At 35.8% G+C, this 16868-nt stretch overlaps 1 protein-coding gene across 1 annotated transcript in view; it reads right to left on the bottom strand.

Moving 5' to 3' along the window:
- SEC22A (SEC22 homolog A, vesicle trafficking protein) overlaps positions 1-16868 on the bottom strand; it is a 71454-nt gene that overhangs the window by 35128 nt on the left and 19458 nt on the right. The window contains exons 3-4 of the mRNA XM_037132318.2: positions 10159-10322; positions 8899-9093 (exon numbers count right to left, since the gene is read on the bottom strand). Coding sequence (XP_036988213.2) covers positions 8899-9093; positions 10159-10322 — 359 coding nt within the window. The remainder of the gene's footprint in view (positions 1-8898; positions 9094-10158; positions 10323-16868) is intronic.

Genomic DNA, 16868 nt, shown 5'->3' with positions numbered 1-16868 from the left:
TGCAAAATGAAGGATGAAATGAAGGCTACACAAAGTGAAATAAAGGAAAATATACAGGGAACCAATAGTGAAGGGAAGGAAACAGGGACTGAAATCAATAATTTGGAACAAAAGGAAGAAATGAACATCCAACCAGAACAGAATGAAGAAACAAGAAGTCAAAAAAATGAGGAGAGACTTAGGAACCTCTGGGACAATTTAAGTGCTCCAACACGCGCATCATAGGGGTACCACAAGGAGAAGAACAAGAGCAAGAAGTTGAAAACTTATTTGAACAAACAATGAAGGAAAACTTCCCTAATCTGGTGAAGGAAATAGACTTCCAGCAAGTCCAGGAAGCTCAGAGAGTCCCAAAGAAGTTGGACTGAAAGAGGAACACACCAATGCACATCATCATTAAATTACCCAAGATTAAAGATAAGGAGAGAATCTTAAAAGCAGCAAGAGGAAAGGAGAGTTACCTACAAAAGAGTCCTCGTAAGACTATCAGCTGATTTCTCAAAAGAAACTTTACAGACAATAAGGGGCTGGAAAGAAGTATTCCAAGTCATGAAAGGCAAGGACCTACATCCAAGATTATTCTATCCAGCAAAATTATAATTTAGAATGGGACGGCAGATAAAGCACTTCCCAGATAAGGTCAAGTTAAAGGAGTTCATCATTACAAAGCCCGTATTATACGAAATGTTAAAGGGACTTATCTTTGAAAAAGAAGATCAAAAACTATAAACAGTAAAAAGACAACAAACTAACAACTATCGACAACTCAACCTAAAAACAAAAACAAAAACTAAGCAAAGAACTAGAACAGGAATAGAAGCACAGAAATGGAGATCACATGGAGGGTTATCAGTGGGGAGATGGAGGGGGAGGGTGGGGGATGGGCGTGGAGGAAGGTAGAGGGAATAAGAATCATAATTGGTAGGCATAAAATAAACAGGGAGAGGGTAAGAATAGTATAGAAAATGTAGAAGCCAAAGAACTTATATATACCACCCATGAACATGAACTAAAGGGGGGGAATGTGGGTGGGAGGGGGTGTGCAGGGTGGAGGGGAATAAAGGGGAGAAATGGGACAACTGTAATAGCCTAATCAATAAAATATATATTTTTTTAATCTCAGTAAATGTAAAATAATTAAAATCATACAAAATTTGTTCTCTGGCCACAAATGGAATTAAAATTTTAACATATATATAAATAATCTAGGGAGTGCAAAAAGAAATCAAAAGTAAAATTAAAAAGTATTTTGAACAAAATGAGAGTAAAAATACAGTATGTTAAAATTTTTGAAATGTAGTTAAAGCAGTATTTAAAAGGAGATAATATAGTAATAATTGTATTAGAAAAGATGTTCTCAAATTCTACCTTAAGAATCTAGAAAAAGAAGAACAAATTAAATCCTATGTAAGCAGACAATGGGAAGCAATAAGATCAAAACATAAAGCAATGAAATAAAAAATTAAAATGATAAAAGTCAATGAAAGGGAAAGCTGGTTTTTAAAGAAAATCAATGAAAATGATAAACTCTAATAAGACTGATCAGAAGAAAAATGCAAGGGAATAATTACAAATATAAAAAATAAGAATGGTGACATAATGACAATTCTTCAAGTATTAGAGGAATATGGAAATTTTAACTTTATGCCAAAAATTCAGTAACAGTTGAAATGAGCAAATTCCTTTGATTCCGTAAAAGAAATAAACTGCTACTAAAACTCACTCAAGAATAAACAGATAACCTGAATAACCCCAAATCCATCAAAGAAATTTATATGTAGTTTAAAAACCTTCCCACAAAGAAAACTAGAGGCTTGAAAGTCTTCACTGTACTAAATGTTTAAAGAAGAAATGAGAATTTTATAGAAACATTTCCCCAAAATTGAAGAAGAGGTAATACCTCCCAATTTATTCTATGATGCTGGCTTTATTCTGAGAGCAAACCTAGTCAAAAACATTACAAAGAAAAAAAAAACAGGAAAACTACAAATTAATTCCCTCATAAACACAGATACAAAATATCTTAAAATTTTAGTAAACTGGATCTGACAATATATAAAAAAGGATAATACATCATGATCAATATATAAAAAAGGATAAAACCCCTGCGTGGGGTTTATCACAGAAATGCAAGATTGGTTAAATATTTGAAAAGCAATCAAAGTAATTCACCATACAAAGCTTTCAAAAAGAAAAATGATGCAATCATGTCAATAAATGCAGACAAAACATTTGACAGAATACCACTTACATTCTTTTTTTTTAAATTTATCTTTAGAGGGGAAGGGAAGGAGAGAGGGAGAGAAATATTAATATATGGTTGCCTTTCATGCATCCCCTGCTGGGAATTGGCCTGCACCCCAGGCATGTGCCCTGACTGGGAATGGAACCGTGATCCTTTGGTTCAAAGCCTGCACTCAATCCACTGAGCTACGCCAGCCAGGGCACGACTTACATTCTTGATAAAAACTGCTCATCAATCTGGGAATATAAGGACACTTCCTCTACCTGATAAAAAAAAAAGCACCTACACAAACCCTAAGTTAACATCATACTTAACTGTGAAGGGCTGAATGCCCTCCCTGCTAAGATCAGAACTGGGAACAACAGTTGGATGTCTACTCTTGCCACTTCACTTTTGTTGAGCACAGAATTCTACATTTACAGTTATTTTCTTTTTTTCCTTTAGAGGATATCATTAAGTTGTCCTCTGGCTTCCATGGTTTTAATGAGAGGGAGGGGAAGGGACAGGAGGGGGGGGAGAGGAGGGGAGAAAGAGAGGAGAAGGAAGGGCAGGACAGAAGAGGTAGGGAGGGAAGATTGATTCTGCTGCTTTGTGTTCAGATAGTTTAGTCTCTTTCAGAGCCTAGCTATTTATGATTGTTTGCCAAAGATTCTATTTTCAAAATCTTGTAGACATAAGTTGAAGCTTATGAGACTATTTCTTCCAGGAGAGAGATTTGCCTCTTCCAGGATCTTTGGAGCATAACACTATGGAATCAGCTCAATTCACTTTCAGAGACCAATGTGATTCAAAAACTAAGCTGCAGTCCCAATAATAGCGCGTCTGCTGCATATTCCTGTCTACCCACATTCCTAGAGTACAGACATCCAATGTCTAGCCCAAAGCTGGAAGCAAGGGTTTCTCATAAGGTTTGCCACCTTGGAGGGCCCTGCTCTCTAATCCCTGGCTCCTGAGTCTTGAGAAGCTGTCAGCTGGTCCCTCCAGAACTGGTAAAAGCCCCAAAGGAAAAAATTGCTCCAAACACTGAGCTCATCTCCCTGGGCCTCCACTTTCCTCTGTATCCCAGTAATATTTTAGTTATCAAAGACTTCAGGACGATTACATTTTAGATTAACTTCTACATTATATATTTAGACCTACACAGGCTACAGAATATCATGCATTCCACTCAGCTTTTCTACATGTATTCAGTGGGACTACTGGTCTAAATTAACTACTCCATCACTACTGTAAGTACTCTTCAAAGTAGTAGCCCCCTGTTTACTAGTGATTTTAAAAACTGGAATATAATCCACATGCAATAAATTTTACCTTTTGAAGTACATAATTCAGAAGTTTTTAGTATACTGACAGAGTTTTGAAACATCAATCATAATCATCTAATTCCATATTTTCATTACTCCAAAAAGAAACCTCATAACCATCAGTAGCAGTCACTGCCTCTTTCCTCCACCTCTCCAGCTCCTCTAGGCCACTACTCTATTTTTGGTATCTATGGAGTTGCCTATTCTGGACATTTTGTAAAAATGCAACTTTAAATATGTGCCCTTTTCTATACGCTTCTTTCACACAGCACAGTGTTTTTAAGGTTCATACACACTTTACTATGTATCGATAATTTATTCCTTTTGATTGCTTAATAATATCCCTTGCATGGCATACCACATTTTGTTTATTCATTCACCAGCTGATGAAACATTTGGGTGTTTCCACCTTTCAGTGGCTATGAATAATGCTATAAACACTCATGTACACATTTTTGTTTAGACGTACATTTTTAATTCTCTGGGTTATGTACTTATGAGTAGAATTGCTGGGTCATATGATAACCCTATGTTTACCTTTTTGAGGAACTTCCGTTCTATTTTCCAAAGTGGGTGCATGACTTTACAGCCCCACTAGCAACACATGAGAGTTCTAATTTCTCCACATCCTTACTAACACTTGTTATTACCTGTATTTTTTATTATAGCCATCCTAGTGGGAGTAAAGTAGTATCTTTCTATGATTTTCTTTTGCATTTCACTAATGACTATGAATGCTGAGAACATTTTCATGTGCTAATTAGCCAGTTACACATTTTCTCTATAGAATACTTTCAAATACTTTTCAATACTTTTTTAAAAAGATTTTATTTATTTATCTTTAGAGGGGAAGGGAAAGAGAGAGGGAGAGAAACATCAATGTATGGTTGCCTTTCCTGCGTCCCCTGCTGTGAACTGGCCTGCAGGGAACAGGCCTGCAACCCAGGCATGTGCCCTGACTGGGAATCAAACCGTGAATGTCTGGTTTGAAGGCCCGCACTCAATCTACTGAGCTACACCAGCCAGGGCTCAATACTTTTGAATAGAGTATCTATTCAAATACTTTTCCCTTTTAAAATTGGGTTATTTTCTTTTTATTGTTCAGTTTTATATATTCTGGATACATGTCCCTTAGAAGATGCATAATTTGCAAATATTTTCTGTGTCTGTGGATTGTCTTTTCAATTTCTTAATTGTGTCTTTTGAAAAACAAAGATATTTTTATTGATTGATTTGAGAGAGAGAGAGAGATAGAAAGGAGAGAGAGACACAGAGAGAAATACATCAGTCTGTTGCTCCACTTATTTATGTATTCATTGGTTAATTCTTGTATGTGGCTTGACCCAGGACTGAACATACAACCATGGCCTATCAGGATGACATTCTAACCACCTGAGCTACCTGGCCAGGGCAGAAGGGTTTTTAATTTTGGTGATTTTTTTCACCTGTTTTATTTTTCACTGTGCTTTTGGTAATAAAAAACAAAACTTTGCCTAATACGAAGTCACAAAGATTTATACCTTTGTTTTCTTCTAAGAATTTTATAGTTTTAGCTGTTAAATTTAGGTCCTTGATCCATTTGAGTGAGTTTGTAGATGCCCTGCAAATAGGAGTCCAACTTCATTCTTTCGTATATGAATATTTACTTGTCTCAGCATCATTTGTTGGAAGACTATTCTTCCACTCTTGTGTTGGTGTCCTTGTTAAAAATAAATTGACCATAATGCAAAGGTTTATTTCTGTATTCTCAATTCTATACTGTTGATCTATATGCCTATCCTTAAACCAGAACCATATAGGCAAAGAATCAGCTTTTGATTTCATTGATTTTTCTCTAGTGCCTTTCTACTTTATATTTTATTTTCACTTATTTCTACTCTAATCTTTATTATGTCCCTTCTTTTTGTTTTAGGTTTAATGTGTTTTTCGTTCCCTAGGTATCTTTAGGTGGAAGGCTATTTATTAGACTTCTTATTTTTTAATATAGGTATATTGTAGCTGTAAGTTTTCCTCTAAGCATGGCTACTGTGCTTAGATGTGTTGCATCTTTATCTTTGTTTATCTAAAAGTGTAAATTCCCCTTTGATTTCTTCTCTGACTCACTATTTAGAATTGTACTACTTAATTTACACATATTTGCAAGTTTACCAAATTTTTATTAATTTCTAATTTCATCCCATTGTTGTTACAAAACTTACTTTGTATAATGTCTATCCTGTTAAATTTATGTAGTTTTTTTTTTTTATAGCTTCGCATGAGATTTATTCCGGAATTTTCTATGTACACTGCAGAAGAATGTATTTTTTATTGTTGGATGGAGTGTAATACTGTTTTGTTAGTTTATGCTGTGGTTCAAATCTCCTATTTTCTTGTTTATCTTCTGCCTATACCTATTCGTTATTTAGGGTATCTGACTTTAACTATTACTCTGTAATCATCCATTTCTCCCTTCATTTTGACAGGTTTTGCTTCATGTATTTTGAGGTCTGTTCTTAAACGTGTATGTGCTTACAACTGTTATACCGCAATGGACTGACACTTTTATCATCATGAAATGTCCTTCTTTGTCTCTAGTAGCAATTTTTGTCTTTAAGTTCATCTTGCCTGTTATCACAATAGCTCTAGTTCTCTTTTAGGTGCTGTTTATGTTATACTGTATCTTTTTCTTCCTTTTGCTTTTGATCTAATTGTATCTTTGAGTTTTGTTTTAATCCACTCTTACGATCTGACTTTTGATTGGAATGATTCATCCATGCATATTTCATAAATCTGTTCATATATATTATTGTATGGTGGATTTACATCTGCTATTTTGTTTATTTTTATATGTCACATGCCCCTTTTTGCTCTATTCCTCCTTTCTTATCATTGAATTAAGTGAAGATTTTATACTTCAGCCTTTTCATTTCTTTCATTGTTTTTCACCACATTTTGAGTTATTTGCTTGGCAGCTACTGTAGACCTCACTGAACACATCTTATGAGGAACAGCTTAGATTTACACTAACTCATCCCAGTGAGCTGTAGAAACATGACTCCTCCGTGGCTGCACTGCCCTGATCTCCCTTTTGTGGCACTGTTGTTACAGAAATCACACTTATAAATGTCACAACCCCAAAATACATTATCATAATTATTACTTTACACAATTCTGTCTTTTAAAGAGTTTAAAAGTAAAACAATTATGTTTTCATTAATTTGTTAACATTATTTTCATTTCTGGCTTTATTTGTTCCTGTGAATTCAAATTACCGCCTGGAATATTTCCTTCACCCTATGCAGCTTTCCTCCCACCCACCTCCTTTGTGCTATTATTAGAAAATATATTTCATTTCTATATGTTATAGACCCAACAACACAATACATAGTCTTACACATTGCTTTTTAAAAGAAAAATGTACTTTTACTATCTTTTACAATTACCTTTACGATTGCTCTTTGATTTTTTTTTTCCTTTTTTTTTGGTGTGGATTCAAATTATAGTCTGGATCACTTGCTTTCAGCCTGAAGAACCTCCTCTAGTATCTCCTATAAGTGAATCTGCCAGCAACAAATTCTCTCATCCCCTGCTTATCTGCAAATGTCTTTATTTCACATCGAGTTTTGAAAGATACAGCATTCTTGGTTGACAGGTTTTCTCCCCCTTTGAGTATTTTGAACATATTTTCCCACTACCTTTAGGTCTACCATTGTTTCTGTGGAGAAGTCACTTGTTACTCTTTGGGGAGTTTTCTTGTATGTGGTGAGTTGTTTGATGCTTTCAAGATTTTCTCCTTGTTTTCACCTTTCAGAATTTTTGTATGATTCATCTATTTGTAGGTCTCTTGCATATATTTGCGGTTAAATCAGCTTCCTAGAGAAGTAGGTTAATGTTTTGAGTAAATTTGGGAACTTTTTAGCCATTATTTCTTCAAATACTTGTGCTTCTTTCTCTTCTTCTGGTTCTCCCGTCATGCACATGTTAGTATGCTTAATAGTGTCACATATTTTTCTGAGGTTCTGTTTTTATTCTCTGTTTTTTGGGTTGCATAACCTCTACTGATCTATCTTCAAGTTTGCTAACTCTTTCTTTTGCCAGTTCAAATCTTCTACTGAGCCCCACTAGTGAATTTTTCATTTCAGTTGTATTTCTCAATTCCAGAATTTCCATTTGATTCTTCTTTATATTTTCTATCTCTTTGTTTATGTCTTCCATTCAATGTAATCTCATTGTCATACTTTCCTTAATTTTTAAATATGGTTTCCTTTAGCTCTAGGAAAATAATTAAAATGGCTACTATAAAGTCTTTCTTAAATCTGACATCTGATCACTGTCATTGGCAGCTTCTGGTGCCTGCTTTTCCTGCTCTCGTAAGTATTATACTTTTCCTCTGCATGTCCTGTAATTGTTTTTGTTGGAAACTGGACATTTTCGATAACACTGTGAAAACTCTAGGTACTCAATCATTTCCTCTCCTCCAGGGCTCGTTATTGTTATTTCCTTGTTTACTTGTTTCCTACCTGGCTGCATTATTTTAGTAAAATCTGTTTCCTCTTTTCTCCCATATTTTATATTAAACCAAATATGAAATGTTGTGCTCAGTCTTGAATGCCACCTTTGAAGAATACTAACAAATAAAAGATACACAAAGCTTCCAGGATAGGCAGGGTTTCAACATGTCATAAACTGGCAGCTAAAGGAACTGAAGATGTTTTATATGCAGCTGACCACACTAATAGGATTGAAAGGACACAGAGTTGCTGACTTCAAAGTTCTGAAGAGAAGGAGGCAGAGGTCACAGAATGTGGACAAACAGATAAACATTACAGACAACAGACTTTAGCTCAAATATAAGGAAGAATTTTTCAAACAAGCAATTCAACTATGGCATGTGCTACCTTATAAAATAATGGGGATTCCATTTGTAAGCAGAAGTTTACAAAGTGTCACGACTATATCCCTTGTTTGGGAGGGAGGCGTTAGTAGATGAGCACATTTTCTGTGACAGTCAAACACCCGGGCCTTGGAGATAGCCAGCCATTCTGATGTAATGCAAAGCACTTCATATGCCCATAAACACATACTACAAATAAAGTAGTATGCATTTCCAGAAACAGGTATTTATAAAGAAATGTTCTTAAATGTTCACCCACCAAACAGTTCCTCTGAGATTGCTATTTTAAAGTATTTTTCCACTTAGTCATATGTCTCATAGATTACTACATAAACTACTGAGAGAAAGGTTTACTTTGAACTTCTACATTTTCTCATGTATTTACTTGCTTTAAAATACTAAAGTAATTCGTTTTCAAGAGTTCCTCAATTCTTACACAAATTTTTAAAATCAAATAACTGAGATCCAGAACTCACCAGAAGAAATCTTACCAGCACCTTTACAGTCAACAGAAAATGCAGATGTAACTCCATTGGCCGACCCCAGTTCACACATGGAAACTTGGTAAGGGGGTCTCAGCTTGATTTCCGTCTGCATGTCAGACAGATTTATCTTTGTTGAAAGAGACCTGGGATTATTATATCGCTGCTTGGTCCTCTGAATGAAGTTATCTATGTAAAATAAAAAATAAATTTCCTTGCAGTCATTTATTAATTAGATAATTTGAGAGTGTAAGGTTTACAGATAGTAAATTTTATAGATAAAGTGTTTGTTATTCCAAACTGTTCAATTGTCATGGAGTGCTCTCATATTATTTATGTTTAATAGTTACCATATACTGAAGTTATACTGTAGAAATTAATCACTGCAAGTATATAATGATTTAACATTATGTGACTGTGAGAATATTTCTACTACTATACCCCTTCAAGGACTTACTTCGAACTTCTACAACAAAACAATAACAGCTTTAATCTTTAAACCAAAATCTTATTTTTTATAGGGATTCATATCTCATAAAATAGTGTATTTACCAGTTGTAATTACACAAGAACATACACTGTAAACTGCATGTTCCTATAAACCTATTTTCTTATCGATTGCTTATACCATTAGAATGTATATTTAAAAAGTAAATTTAATGAAGTTAAAGGTATTTCCTAAATATCTTGTAAGATATTTCCTAAATAATCTTCCAATTTTATTTTCACTGTTTATAGTCTGCTGACTGTTTTCTGTAAGTAAAGTTTTATTAGATTATAACTATAATCAGTCATTTCTGTATTGTCTATGGCTGCTTTCCAGCTATAATGGGGGCTCAATAGCTGTGGCAGAGAACATATGGTGCTTAAAGCCTAAAATATGTACTATGTGGTCCTTTCCAGCAAGTGTTTGCCAACCACTTCCTACACTAAGCAGACTATAAAAGATCATCACATAAACACAAAATTCTGAATCTCTGGCTTATCTCACTGAGAAACTATCCCCTGGGATTAATTCTTTGTGTCAAAAATGACAATCCCCTCCAAGGCTCAAACACAATTTTTTCTAATATGCACCTAAATGAAGACACTGCTACAATTTATAGACCACTTGTCAAATTAGTCTATCAAAATCAAGGTAGCAGAATTTTCTGAGTATTCCCTTGTCCCCTCCCTCCCACCAACGGTAGATAAAAAATAGCTTATAACTGGCTGGAGCCAGGATAATGAAAAGGAAAAAAATCAGGCCCTTACCAAATTCAATGAAACAGTACGGTCTGACAGCAGTGTTTGTCTTCATCATGTTATAAGTAGTAATGAACTCCTTCTGAAGCTCATCCAGGAAAGAGAAGGCCAGAACATTTGGGTAATTTTCAGTGCACAACATCATGTAGCTCACTCCCAGAGAGCTAATAAAACTACAGTGTAAAAAACATCCATTTTAAAATTTCAAAGTAAATCAAGGTCATTTGTTGCTTCAAAAGACTGGTCCTATTACATCATAAATTGCTGCTACAATGAAAATGAAGGTATTAACATTATATAGTCCAGCAAAAAAATTAAATAAACTAAAATATAATACTATTTTCAATTGTGGCTTAAAACAGTAGACAAAAAAAGAAAGGAATGTATCTACAGAGGAACACACGCCATGGCTCTAACACTTTAGTTATTTACTACTTGGGGTAGAAAGCAGTGGACTATAAGAATATACAAATAAATAAGTTCCAGATAGCTAAATGTTTAGTCCCTCCACCTAGTGGAACTTAATCTTGTTTGCATCAAGAACTCTATAGATTATGCTGAAAGTTAAGCCCTGGCTGGTGTGGATCAGTGGATTGATTGGGCACTGGCCTGTGAACCAAAGAGTCACCAGTTCGATTCTCAGTCAGAGCACATGCCTGAGTTGCAGGCTGGGTCCCCAGCAGGGAACATGTGAGTGGCAACCACACATTGACATTTCTCTCCCTCTCTTCCCCCCTGTCTAAAGATAAATAAATAAAATCTTTAAAAAAAAAAAGAAAGTTATAGACACTCTCCCCAGAAAGATGGTCAAACAAGACAGAAATTGGCACATATTCTCAGAGTGGTTACTGAACTCCTGAAGTCATCCACTAAACCCCAAATCAAATCATCTACTTCACATAGTAAAAATTATGAACCACAGTGGGAAAGACAGAGAAATTTATGAGTTCATAACAACAACAAATACAAGAGTTCAGGGGAAAGGAGGCCAACTGCTTACAGAAGAGTGCTGAGTGCAAACTGCTCAATGCGAAGGTAGTACTGTGTCGGAAAAATCAGCTTTTTGCAGCCAACGCAGTGAAGACTGGACTAGGCAATGACAATCAATGGGTGCTAAATCTAGGCAAAAATTTTGGCGAGGAAAAGGAAATTTTGCAGAGCTCTAAACGTCTTCCTGTGTGGACTGCTTATTGGTTGCAAAGAAAAAATACTTATACAGTAGAAACTAGACAACACATTGACCAAGTACTCTAACATAACTGTGAGGGCAGGCAGATGGACTTTCTGGTCTAAGAATGAGATATTCTCAGGGTGATGTATCAGTTGTGTAGTATTCTGGACAAGAATGCATAACCTGAATCTTACCATGAAGAAACATAATAATAAGCATTTTATTTTTTAAATCTCAATGTTGTAAACAAGAAATAAGGGATGTGGGAATGTTCCTGATCGAAGGAGGCTAAAGAGACACAACTGAATATAATGATACCTAGCCCTAATCTAGATCCTGTGCCACAGGAGGAGGTAAAAACACTACAAAGGAGATTCCTGGGTCAATGGACGAAAATGGAAAACAGGCAGACTGGAAGAAAGTATGATATTGGCATTAAATTTACTAGAGCTAACAACTATGCTATCGTTAAGTAAGAGACTGTCTCTAATTGCAGAAAATATAATTTGAAGTAGTGAGGAATAAAGGGCCATGTTATTTGTAAGTTTCTCTCAAGTGGTTCAGAAAAAAATAAATCCAATAAATATGTAGATAAGTGATAAGTAAAACAATAAAGCAAATGAAGTAAAATGTTAACAAAAAGCAAGCCTGAAAGCAGGTATTATTTGTATTTTTCCTTTTTACAAGTTTGCCATAAGTTTGAAATTATTTCTAAATAACAAGTTAAAAATGCAGAACAGAAAACTTCTACTTTAAGCACTGAAATATTTAACCATGTTCTATTGAAAAAAAAATTTTTCTAAAATAAAGTCTATATCCCCCTATAAGAGGTCCAGCATGGGACACAAATTAATCCTTCTTAATGAGTCACTTAAACATTTTTTTAAAGTACTGTCAACACAGCCAGTCTGGATCGAGGGCAGCAAACACAGCATACTGGCCGTAAGTCCTATCTACCACCGCAACCTTTAGTGACAAACTCTGATCCATACTGGAGTCCCTTCTGCCCTTTCTTTCTCTAACAATGGGGAAGCAGAATTTATTGATTTAGAATATATGTATATTCACGATTCAAATTTAAAAGAAGGAAAAATGAAAGAAAACACTGTACTCAAAGTGTTTTATCCCCACAGCTGCCCACAGATACCCAATTCTCTGTCCCCCAAACAACTCGTGTTATTAACTTCTTAGGTGTTCTTTTGGTGAGAGTTTATGCATATGCAAATACCTTCCTACCATCCTTTCTTCCTACCCTCCCTCTTTCTTTCTTTAAAGACCATCCCAGGCAGCCAAGAGATGTGGGGTTGGCACCTATTAATCATCAATTACTAATTGTGTGGCATATACTTCTGGTGAAATTGTGCTGATCTTATGCTTCTGGAATAAACTGGAGTTCCGTTCTGAAGTGCCACTTAATATACAGTCATTTGATGCAATATTTTACAGAAGTTGTGACACATCGGGTCACAAAATTAGCTTAGTGAATTACACAGCATTTCCCTTAAAACTGAAATAGACTATGACAGAAAATATTGGGATGCATATTGTTTCATAAAACTTTTGTTTTAGTTTCCTATTTGTATATAGGTAGTGTTCACAAAGTAAAATGTATCTCTTCTTATGGGTCATAGTCATAAAAGTTCAGCTATGACATACATTTTTCTACAAAACTAATAACTAAAGACCAAATTTTTTCCAAGTAATTTTTCTCTTTCCAAAAACAAAATTTTCACTATCATTTTCAAAATTCTGACATGTCATCAGCATTCAAATATACCCAATGATAACTTGAACTGGGATAAAACACAACTGGTGATTGGTTTCCACACAGTCGGAACCCCCAAGTGGCTAGTTAGGAGTTACTTCATTGTCCTCCAATAATATGACTGAAGCTTTCGGATTCCATTCTATGCATTGGGGTAGGGTTCTTACTATATGTCCATACTAATAACACAGTGAACCAAAGGAACCTATATGACAGTTTATCCCAAATGATTTCTTTGCTTGCACTAAATTTAACTAGAGAATTATATGTGAAATAAAGGAAACCCTACATTTTTAAGATCTTATGTTAGCATTCTCAAGGAATGTTTACTCCAAAGTCTTTATTTTACTATAATTGCATGATACTATGAAAAGGGTATAAAGTGTTCTATAATCTTATGGCTTTTCACAGTGAATTTGGCCTTACAATGCTGTCTGTCTTTGAAATGCAAAAATCAGTTTTTCAAAAGTACCTTATTTTTGGACTATAAGACTCCTCCCCACCCCCAAATTTGAGAAATAATGGTTGTTAATGCTGCTGTTGAAATAGTCGATTACACTGGTGAAATATTATGTTATTTATGTTATTAAATATTTTACCACATTTTTTGCTTCAAAAATTTTTTTCCTATTTTCCTCCTCTAAAACCTAGATGCATCTTCTGGTCTGAAAAATACACTGTATATATAGCTCAGTTGATTTACCTTTGTTATCAAAAGATTTCTTCTTTTTTAGCTCTCACTGGGACAGACCAAAAGACTCCCAACCATTCTGAGGACCACTCATATAAAATAGTCTAAAGTCACTATATGTATGCTAGTTTGTGCATGCTTTATGGCCTGTCCATCAGGTTCATTCAGCTCACATTTTATGGACAATCTGGTCATTGTCCTTCTACCTTGAAGAGGGAGTAGCAGTAACAGGCAAGTACAGTATACTGACCACTTAGTATGAACAAGGCCCTTTCCTAAGTACTTTACATATACTATTTAATTTCACACTCACAATAAAAGGGTATTGCGATCTCTACTTTACAGATGAAGAACCAGAGGCTTAGTAATTTACCCAAGGCCACACTCTGTTAAGCAGACCTGGGACGGACAAACTCAGTTCCAACACTAAAACCACATTCATTCCACAACATGAACTTCCCTATGGTATAGATAAACCAATTATATCCCAACTCACCAACATTCTTTTTCAGTTGTTCTAAGCCACAAATCAATCTCTATTTTTTCCCCTAATTAAAAGTAATGAAACTTGAAGATTTTGGAATTTGTACCGGAACATCTGGGAAACACCGCCATCTTCTCCACTTCATCTTATACAGCTACATTCCTCCTTTTCTGCACTGTGGCCACACCAGTCTTGTTTTAGATCCTGAGGATACCAACCCACTCCAGTCTTCCAACTCCCAATTTGAGAAGCTTCACGAAGTCTGTCTTCCCCACTTGTGATGCTCCCAACCCCACCTCTACCATGATCCAGTTCTGACCTGCTTTGCTCCAACTCATCCTTCAGTTCTTAGACTTAAAGTCCTCCCAGAGCTCACAATCGAAATCGATCCAAACCCCATGGTCATATCACAGCAGCTGTTATTTTTCTTCATGTAACCAACCCGGTTTGTGATTATATATGTATGTGTTTATTTGTTGTAATGTCTCACTAAAATCTACACTCCATGAGAGTAGGTTCTGTATCGTTTACCACTGTTTTCTTAGCACCTACAATACTCTGTGTCTAGAACAAAATAAGCATTCAATAAATTAGCGAATAAATGAGTACAAAGATGGCACCATTCATTCATTTGCACACTTTGTTGAGTGTGTTGTGCACAAATATTGTTGAGCCCAACAGTATCTACAAACCTCTAAAGCCCAATAAAGACTTGACTAAATGACTGAAGAGAACAGAACCTCACCTGCACTCCCTGTGAGTGGTCCCAGAGGCTTTACACTTCAGGTCAGTCAGCTTTCAACATTTCTACTTTAATCTCAGAGACCATGTGGAATTACTCACCTCTGTAGTGAACACCCCTAGATGGCTATACAGGTCTAACAGGTATGGCTGCTCTCTTTTTATCACAGTCATTACTAATCCTCACCACCCCCCCCAAAAAAGTCCTCTTCTCTCCATGTGGAACATAATTTTTAATTCATTTTCTTCCTACTTTGCTCTAATTTCTTTTTTCTTTTTTACTTCCCTTCTACTTCTAGGCTTTAGTACCAGTGGGGTTTGGTTTTATAGGTATTTCTTTTCTTCTGGTCAAGGAACTTATCCAACCTCATTTTATCTTTGGTTCCTATCTACCAAACACACTAGGAACTTCTTTAGGGCTTTCCAGAATCCAGTGTGTCTTGAATAGGTAAGGCTGGCAGACATTCAAACTCCAGATAAGATTACCCCTTTCTATTTTTTAAAAAGTATTTTTTATTGATTATGCTATTACAGTTTTCCCAATTTTTTCTACCTTCCTCCCCCCTTCATACTGCCCTCCAACCCTCCAGCATCCCTCCCCTTAGTTATTGCCCATGGGTCATACATATAAGGTCTTTGAGTCCTCTGCTTCCTATACCATTTTTGACTTCTCCCCATCTATCTTATGCCCACCAATTACGCTTCTTATTCCTTGTACCTTCCCCCCCATTCCTTCCTTCCCCCTCCCCACTGCAATCCCTTTATGTGATGTCCATTTCTTTGATTCTGTTCCTGTTCTATTGTTTGCTTAGCTTTTGTGTTTGTTGTTTTTCTTTTCTTTTAGATTCATTTGTTGATATTTGTGAGTTTGTTGTCATTTTACTGTTCGTATTTTGGATCTTCTTTTTCTTAGGTAAGTCCCTTTAACATTTCATATAATAAGAGCTTGGTGATGATGAACTTTAACTTGATCTTATCTGGGAAGCACTTTATCTGCCCCTCCATTCTAAATGAAAGCTTTGCTGGATAGAGCAATCTTGGGTGTAGGTCCTTGCCTTTCACGATTTGGAACAGTTTTTTCTAGTCCCTTTTTGCCTCTAAGGTTTCTTTTGAGAAATCAGCTGATAGCCTAATTGGTACTCCTTTGTAGGTAACGCTCTCCTTTTCCCTTGCTTATTTTAGGGTTTTTTTTTTTTTTATCTTGGGTAACTCTTTATTTTTTATCTTGTGTAACTTAATGATGAAGTGCCTTGCTGTGTTCCTCTTTGGGTCCAACTTCTTTGAGACTCTCTGAGCTTCCTGGACTTCCTGGAAGTCTATTTCCTTTGCTAGATTGAGGAAGTTTTCCCTCAATATTTGTTCAAATAAGTTTTCAATTTCTTGGTCTTCCTCTTCTCCTTCTATAAGGCGGATACTGGAATGTTTCAGGTTGTGCCAGAGGTTTGTAAGACTCTCTTCACTTTTTTGAATTCTTGTTTCTTCGGTCTGTTCCGGTTGGTTGGTTATTTCTTCCTTTTGTTCCAGATCGTTGACTTGAGTTCTAGTTTGCTTCCTGTCACTGTTGGTTCCCTGAATATTTTGCTTTATTTCATTCTGGGTATCTTTCAAGCTCAATCAAATCTGTGAGCATTTTGATTACCAGGGCTTTAAATTCCCCATCAGATAAGTTGGCTATGTCCTCACCATTTAGCTCTCTTTCAGAAGTTTTGCTTCAGTCTGTCATTTGGGCAACATTTCTTTGTCTTGGCACACCTGATAAGTTCTAAGGGGGTGGGGCCTTTGGTATTCACCAGGGCAGGGCAAACCTCCTTGCTGCACTGTGGTGCTGCTTGTGGGGGAGGGGCCAGAGAGGGAACGGTGCAGCTGC

The sequence above is a fragment of the Artibeus jamaicensis genome, unplaced genomic scaffold (genome assembly GCF_021234435.1).
Source record: "Artibeus jamaicensis isolate MK-2021 breed Jamaican fruit bat unplaced genomic scaffold, CSHL_Jam_final contig_3126, whole genome shotgun sequence".
NCBI lineage: Eukaryota > Metazoa > Chordata > Mammalia > Chiroptera > Phyllostomidae > Artibeus > Artibeus jamaicensis.
This window is presented reverse-complemented; position numbering and strand designations above follow the sequence as displayed.